This window comes from Nicotiana tabacum, chromosome 18 (genome assembly GCF_000715075.1).
Source record: "Nicotiana tabacum cultivar K326 chromosome 18, ASM71507v2, whole genome shotgun sequence".
In the NCBI taxonomy this organism is placed as follows: Eukaryota; Viridiplantae; Streptophyta; class Magnoliopsida; order Solanales; family Solanaceae; genus Nicotiana; species Nicotiana tabacum.
Window position 1 is genome coordinate 52,265,039 of NC_134097.1, and position 8,335 is coordinate 52,273,373.

Below are 8,335 nucleotides of genomic sequence, written 5' to 3' on the forward strand. Positions count from 1 at the left end.
AAACTAATCCATTTCAGAAAAATTAGTGAGCTTAATTCCATATGATACAATAAAGGATCAATACAAGAAAATACCGACAAGCAAACTAAAGAAAGACACGGCACAATAATCAATGAAGAGATACCATCAAAGGCATACTCAATAATAGAATAATTAAAAAAAAAGGAAAAGGACCGTCATGGATTCATATATAAGAGAAGCAAACAAACAACATCGGAGGCATTTCATGAGCTAAAACACTTCACGCCATTTAACAAACTAACAAGAGCATGGAGGAACAAAATAGATCTTTACACGAACCTGTAATGTATCAAAAGAAATTTATCCTTCTAAATATAAACAATACCGAAAGCCGATACGAGGCGCAACCTTGAATTCTCATAACCGAAAACTGTACAAAACCTTTACTTCAAAATTTTGACGGGAGCTTGGACCTACTCAACTGGGTTTGGATATTGTTGAAATTGCAGCCGTTGGTCCAATCATACCCAAGGTCAATTAGGCTTAAGGATCACTGTACTTAACGAACAGTAGAGAGCGGAATTGGTGTGGCTTAAATGTATTTGCTGGAGCTTGGCACACTGTTGTCAATTTCAGGTTTTTATTTTTCACATTCATTTGTTCTTTGTATCCCAATAGAGCATCTTTAATTGAAAAATGGCTGAAGCGTGGGAGTAACGTTCGGTTGATGAAAACAATGGTCACTGATTTTTTTGTGGTTTTTCTTTTGATCTTTTTGGAGAGGACGAAAGCGACCGATCCTATATTTTTGGTCTACCTTTATTTTAGGTGTATACTATTATATAAGGGTAGAGATTAGGTTAGGGGTATGGGCCTAGGAATTATGAGCTAGGGAATTGGGCCAAAGACTAGAGAAATGGACTACAAGATTTATAAAGACGGGATAAACCAACCTAAAACTAATTCCTCCTTCTAAAATTATGTACAATTATAATATAAAAATATAAAACTAATTTTAATTAATTGAACTAAACTATAAAACATAAAACTATTTTTTGTGTTTTCAAAATTATATAAAAATAAAGATAAGGTACTATTTTTGTATATTTTTTATTTAAATTTATGAAAGATACGTAAACTAAAATATTTTTTTTGTAATTTTCATTTTTTTGTGACGAAATAAAGTAAAATAGTCAAAATTAGCTGAAATAGCTATATTAGGCCTAAATTAAATATTTACGTGCTTAAAAAATGAAAAATCTTGGGGAGGGTCAAAAATCACATGTCTACACATATAGATCATAAAGAAGTTTTGATCAACGATGAACAACAACTGACCCTTCACTTCAAGGATAATCCGAATACAAGCACATACATCACAGCGGTATATGCCAAATGCACTTCTGCGGAAAGAAGAGGCCTATGGGATAACATTGAAAGCACTTCAATGCGATCATGGACCCTAATGAGAAATTAGGGGGAAAACCTCATCGAGCTCACAAGTGTTTCAATTTCATTAGCACTATGGAGACATGCGGACTTGCTAACCAAAGTTTTGTGGAGCCCAAATTTACTTGGTGTAACAGCAGAAGACCTGGTAAAAGGATATGAAAAAGGTTGGATATGATCTTTGTGAATGATCAATGGGGTAAACTGGTGCCTCCAAAATGGAATCCGTGCCTTTGACTTGGAACTGGACTCTAAGATTGTGACTGATATGTTGAACAACAAAGACACCAAGAAACTCAAACTCAGAAAGACTATCATAGATATCACTGCTGCAACAAATGGAACAGAGGTAATCTTCAAACATTGTTTTACAGAAGCTAATCAAGTGGCGGATTTTTTAGCTAAGCTTGCCTCATCTAGTGGAAATGGTATCTTCTATTACTCTTTCCAACATCTTCCAAGAGAGGTGAAGGGACACTTTCGACTAGATAAGTGGCAACTTCCTAGTATTAGAAGAAGATACGACAGATGTAATTTCTTTGTAAGTTGAATAAGTAAATTGATAAGGAAGAGTTATATAGGCTCCCTCTTCCTCCTTATTGCAGATCGTGGAGGTTTAGGTCCATGTCCCCCTCCGTTTTGTAATTTTGGATTCTTATGAATAAACATGGTAGGGGTCGAGCCTAACCCCCAACACCAATGGCGCAATGCCTTGGCGGTGGTTTTAAAATTAAAAAATATATACTTAAGGACCACTTTAGCATTACCCCAAACATAAGATGTGTATGATTTTTCCAAAAACAACTTAATTTAGTACTTTAACATTGCAAGTACTCTTTAATCTTTGACATATCTCATTAGTAGCAGATATGATACTGAAATTCTTGCTGGGAAAAATGAAATATATAGTTCAGCTAAAGAGGAGATGCTGCATAAGAGCAGCATAAAAATGAGTACTAATCATAGAGGAATGGCATATACATTAATTCATGAAATGATCATTGTACTTGCCGATGAAAAGGAAAAGAATTAGACCATAGTTACTGAGTTCTAAGCCAAATAGTAAGCTTAACTATGTAATATTACAGCACACCGTTGCATGGTCAACTAATTCAGCAGAAAATGCATAGCATCATAAGCAATCAACCTTAGATTTTAGCAGATTGAGTGATCATGATGTTATAGCTAGTACTTAATAATTTGGTGCAACTTGGTTTCTTTTTGGTCTTAGTGTGCCGTACATGACCAAGTTCTTGTTTTTACCATTCACCGGAAACCTCCTCCGAATGCCGGAGCCCAATAATCTGCTCCATTGTCACTCCCAACTTGCAGTGTGCATGATAATGGAACCAGACACAACCCTCTACTCCTTAGGTCCTTTGATTCTTCATGATAATCCTTTAGATCATTCAAAAGAACATAATCAGATATTGTCCTTCGGAAAATTGAAAAATAAAAAGAAGATTCTTTGTGCCGGAAAAAATTAATAATTCAAAGACATAAAACTACTACCTGCTCACTAGTTGCCTTCCTCTTCAGGCAGTTGTCATTCGATAGCTGCAATCAACGTTAAAGTGAAAATAATTGACAGCGCTAATCTTTATGGTAATAACTTGGTAACTCTCCATTACTATTCAGGCTGCTTATACATTTGTTCAAAACTTAAAGGGATAGTGAAATAGGCATTAATTCCCAAGATGGAGTATCAAGTAATTATTGGATCCAATAAAGCATACCTGACCAGGGTCTTCAGGAAATAAACTATTCCTCTCCTGAACCTGTAAAGCAAAAATATAGTACATATTAATCATTAATCAATAAATGCAACTAATACTGACATGTTAATTCAATTTCACATGCCTTATATGCCACAGCTCTACAGAACACAGATATCCACATGCATAACAGTGGTCCGCCCACCTCCCACTATCCCATTAGCGGCGGAGACACCTTCTACAAGGATGTTTCCGAAAAACTATACTCAATTTATTCCAATTCATGGGGTGGTGTTTGATTGAATATGATGTTTAACAAAGAAAGAACAAATTTTTAAAACTTGTGGTCTAGCACAAGTCAAAAATATTTATGTGACTATAAATTATTCCATAAATGATAAAATAAAATTTAAATTATTTCTGAATATGAAAATTATTTTTTTGGGATAGACTTAAAGAGAAAAATGTGTTAAACATAAATTTAGATAGTAGAAGTAAAATATATGGAGGTACAACCTAAAAGTAATATGTACAAAACACACGTTAATTTAAAACAAAAAGTAAAGCTTTAGATAATCTACAGCCCCACACACAAACCCATATTTTATATATAGGCTTACCATATTATATATATATGGTAAGCCTATTATGCTAATTAATCATGGTTAAGTGAGAAATTATCTTAAAATACGTATTATGCACCTATTAATTTGATATAAACACTCCGTACAAACAGGTATTTACCAACTAACTCGTAATAATAAGACACTAATTACACAAAAATTTGCATATCCCACACTGATCCCATCGCAACACTCAATACAATCACTACAAGAAAAACTGAAATTAAGTAGACGCTAAATCGAATTAGTGAATAATTGTCCGTTGTTAATTCCTACTTCCTCCGTTTCAATTAATGTGTACTTGTTTGACTGGGCATGCAGTTTAAGAAAAAATAAAGACTTTGGAATTTATGGTTCTAAACAAGTCAACAAGGGGTCCAGAGTATTTGTATGGTTATAAAAGTTTTCCCTTAAGGGTAGAATTGGAAGTTTAAACTAAATTGTTTCCAAATTTGAATAGGAATCATTCTATTTGGAACGGACCAAAAAATAAATAGATTCACATCAACTAGAACGGAGGGATTATTTTTTTTAGTAGGGACCAAGGTTTGATGGAGCGGTAGGGGGCCGAAGAGCCTAGAAATACGCAAGTTTCTCTTTAAGGGGGGGAGCTTAATTTTTAAACCGAAGTTAATTAAGGGGTGTAAATGATTTTCGCCCGATTTTTAATATTCTTACAGATTGTTGATGTTGCTGCCTCATGTTTCCTGATCCACTGCCCAGGTACGGCAAGCTAAGGGCCTGCAATTTTCAAGGGCGTTGAAATTAAGAGAATTGAAATACTCCTATATTTTTAGAACTTCAATAACTAAAAAGCATATCTGAAGACTGAATTTTTAACTTTATATGTACATTTATGCCATCACTGCGTTTCATGGTAGTTTGGGAAAATGAAGGAGAGAAGAAATTTCACCTCAATTTGGCTCTGAAGGAATCCGATGTACCCTATAGCTTCCAACAGGACAGAAGCTGTGTCAGTCTGAAAAAGAAAAACACATATTAAGAGTGAGAAGATAAAATTTCTTTTTCTTTTTACTCCGTCCGCTCCTATTTATGCGAATCTGTTTGATTGGGCAAAAAATTTAAGAATAAATGAAGACTTTTGGAATTTGTGGTCTTAAACAAGTTAAAAAAGGGAACGTTATAAAAGTTTCTCATTAATGGTAGAATTGTAAGTTTAAACTAAATTGTTTTCAAATTTAGAAAGGGGTCATTCTTTTTGGAACGGATCAAAAAGGAAATAGGTTCACATAAAGTGGAACGTAGGGAGTAATAAATAATACTTCCTCTGTTCCAATTTATGTGAACCTCTTTGACTGAGCACGGAGTTTAAGAAAAAAATGAAGACTTTTGGAATTTGTGGTCATAAACAACTCAAAAAAGGGTCCACGGTATTTGTGTGGTTATAATAGTTTTTCACTAACAGTAGAATTGAGAATTTAAGCTAAATTATTTTCAAATTTAGAAAGAGGTCATTCTCTTTGGAAGACACCAAAAAGAAAATAGGTTCACGTAAACTGAAAAGGAGGGAGTAACAAAAACTAGATCATAGTCGTTACACAGCCATAGGAGTATCATTAGGACACTCGAATTGGCAAGTCTGACCAAATTATTACAGATAGTAGCCAGAATATTTTTTAATTAGCAAACTTATTCCTACTTTATTTGCTATTAAAGGTGCAATAGTGAACAAAGGAACTGCAAATATAAGTTTTCATGTCTTCTCTTTAATGGGTAAAGAAACTGTAAAGTGAAAACCCTAAAGGATAAAAGGAGAAAGATGAAGACAATAAAGAGAATTGACATCTTTTTAGGAGTATAAAAAACTTCTTTCTATGGGATTCCTTTCAAAGCTGAAGATACATATAATTGTGTGATTATTCCACATTAAAAAGGTAAAACTAGGTCATTAGTGTAGTTAAATTAATTGCTTAAATCTTACCTTCCCAAATGGGGAAACAAGTTGGTGAAGGGCTGTTATCCTGTCCCCCAATTTTTCCTTTCTCACCTGTTTTCAAACCGCAAAAGAATTACATAAATGGGATTTTTGTGTCTTTTGTGGATGTAAAAGAGATAAGAGATTATAGTGATAATGGTAAGGAAAAGAATCACCATGTTTGAAGGTACAGACAATCAAGAAAGACAACAGTGTTGTGACAAAAATGAGAAAGAGATAGATATGGATTAGCTAAAAGGTAGTAAGTATTACATAATCAGCTTAAGAAAAATTATGTTTAAAGTGGTATTTTGATTGGTTTATTATATATTTACCTTGGTAGACTGAGTTGAAGATGGTTGAACCCTAGCTTTCTTATTAGGTGCCCCGCTTGTAGCTCTACTGTTGCACTTCGCGAAAAGGCAACAAAGAAAGAATTAGTCACTCTTAATCTCCAATTATCGATCTCAAACTAAATTCTACTAGTATATATATCTCCATAAAGCAAAATTTAAATTGCTTAAATAAAATTTAAGTTAGAAAAAGTTCTTAGATCAAAATAATACTGTAACTTAAACTTAAAGAACATTTATAATTAGTTTTGCAATACAAAAAAAAATGTATAAGTTTTGCAACCAGATGCATATTTAATTTATCATACACAAAGAAGCGAAATGTCGTACTATCAAAAAAGTTTGCAAGCAATAGACCTCTATTACTTTTTTTGGTTGTGGAGGGGTTGCTCTATTATTTCATGGGGGCCTCTATTATTTCATACCTCAGATGAATGATCAGGAGGTGGGTGTCTTGTATCTGACTTGTTGTTAGAAAAATCTAGCATGTTACTGCTCAAAGTTGTGACACAAGACTTAGGAGATGAGAGTGGCATCATCTGTGACCAAGTAGGTTTACCAGTAATTTCTGTCTGGTGATGGAAATCCACATTATTGACATGTTCATACATGTAGTTTTTCTGATTTACATCTATAACAGAATCAGCTGCCTGGCTCAGGAACGTCGACTGTTCTTCCCAATTATTTTCCAACTTCTTGACGGCCTGCATATTGCTCAGATGTACTGACTTCTCTTCTTCCCCCACCAAGCCTCCACTATTCAAATCCAAACGGTGTATAATTCAGTATTTTCAGAAATATAAGAGTACAGATCAAATATAAGGTACAATTAATATATGAAACTAACTAACCAAGAACAGACTAAAGCAAAGACATTTACTCCAAAGGAGATGAAACAAAAACCAAAAGATATTTCAGAAAAGAAAGAGAAATATGGAGAAAGGAATTGACAACTGTTTGAAATTCCAGATCAGAAACTTGTCTTAATTTTGCTGCAAGGTAAGAGGCAGTTTATAGTACACTAATGAAATTAAGTTTCTGCTTCATATTCCTCTTCTAAAACACACAACCTTAAACTAGTTGAAGTAAAGAGGGGGTGGGGGGTTTTACAGAAGTAATTGGCTCCATGATTCAGGAAGCTGTTCTTGGTTATTATTCCATGGAGGCGAAGGAAGTGGCACTGTTGGAGAGAAATGATTATTATTAGGAGCCAACAAGGAAGGAACAGACGTAGCAGCAATTTGTTGATGAGATATGGGAGGCCTCATGTTATTGATATTCCACCAGTTAGGGCTTCCACCCATCATTTGCTGCACTGGTGATTTCTGCATAGCACCTCTATTCATTTCTCAAAAAACTATCTTTTTTTACTCTATTCTTCCAGCTAGCTACCACTATTTCCTTTTAATTACTTCATATACTTCTCTTTCCAATATAATTTTCCCTGAAGATCCCAAGCAAGTCTTGTTTTCGGTGAAACTTTGAGAGAGGTCTTCCTAGTCCTGATTAAGTAGAGGAAAGAAAAAAGGAGAGTAGCTATAGCTAGAGGATGAGAGAGAAGAGAGAGAATTTTGAATCATGGGGTTTTGACAACTTTTGTCTTTCTATCCCTTTCTTTCTCTCCTTTTTCTTTATTACTCCTATTAGCTTTCCTTTATTATTTTTCCTCCCCTTTATCTTTTCCCTTTCCTTCTTTACTTTTCTCTTGCTTTTGCTTTATTAAAAGGTGATAGCAATTCTCATCAAGTAAAAAAGAAAAGTTGAAGAAACAAATTGAGATCTATTCCTATGGCTGCTGGTGCACCCTAGTCTCCTCCTCTTACGCTCCTAAACTTACCATACAACTTCAACTTTAATTTTTTATTGTGTAAACGAATTTTTTAATTTATCATATCATCTGAAAATTAACTACATTTAGTTTATGATAAGTGCAATTAGTGGCCTGAAAAATAAAAAAATAAAAACCTGATGCAAGTTAAGTTACACCAATAGTGTGTAAAGTTACTTTAAACTATCCTTGTATATAAATTAAATCTAACCCATTATAGTACACGGGATGCTAAATATGGGAATTTTCTATTTTAACATTCCGTTAACGATTGAAACTGGTTGAATAACATAACTATTTTGAAATTTTTTCTAACTATTTAATCTTTGCAACACCTCATTCTCCCTACACATATATATTTTCCATTTTCTCTTGATTGAGTAACTGAAATGATATAGAAATTAATGAACATTACTGACTTCTAAGTGATGTAACAACACGAAAACTTTACGTAGATATGCTAACCCGCA

General features: G+C 33.8%; 1 protein-coding gene across 1 annotated transcript; it reads right to left on the bottom strand.

The window, feature by feature from the left end:
* Positions 1-2,373: 2,373 nt before the first annotated feature.
* LOC107817681 (transcription factor bHLH68-like) lies at positions 2,374-7,682 on the bottom strand. Its single transcript, XM_075236857.1, has 9 exons — positions 7,148-7,682; positions 6,463-6,793; positions 6,020-6,094; positions 5,691-5,756; positions 4,662-4,727; positions 4,427-4,489; positions 3,147-3,188; positions 2,923-2,967; positions 2,374-2,808 (listed from the first exon to the last, which is right to left on the bottom strand). Exons 1-9 carry the CDS (start codon positions 7,381-7,383, stop codon positions 2,677-2,679), a joined length of 1,056 nt encoding a protein of 351 aa, XP_075092958.1. The 5' UTR covers positions 7,384-7,682; the 3' UTR covers positions 2,374-2,676.
* Between the last annotated feature and the right edge of the window lie 653 nt (positions 7,683-8,335).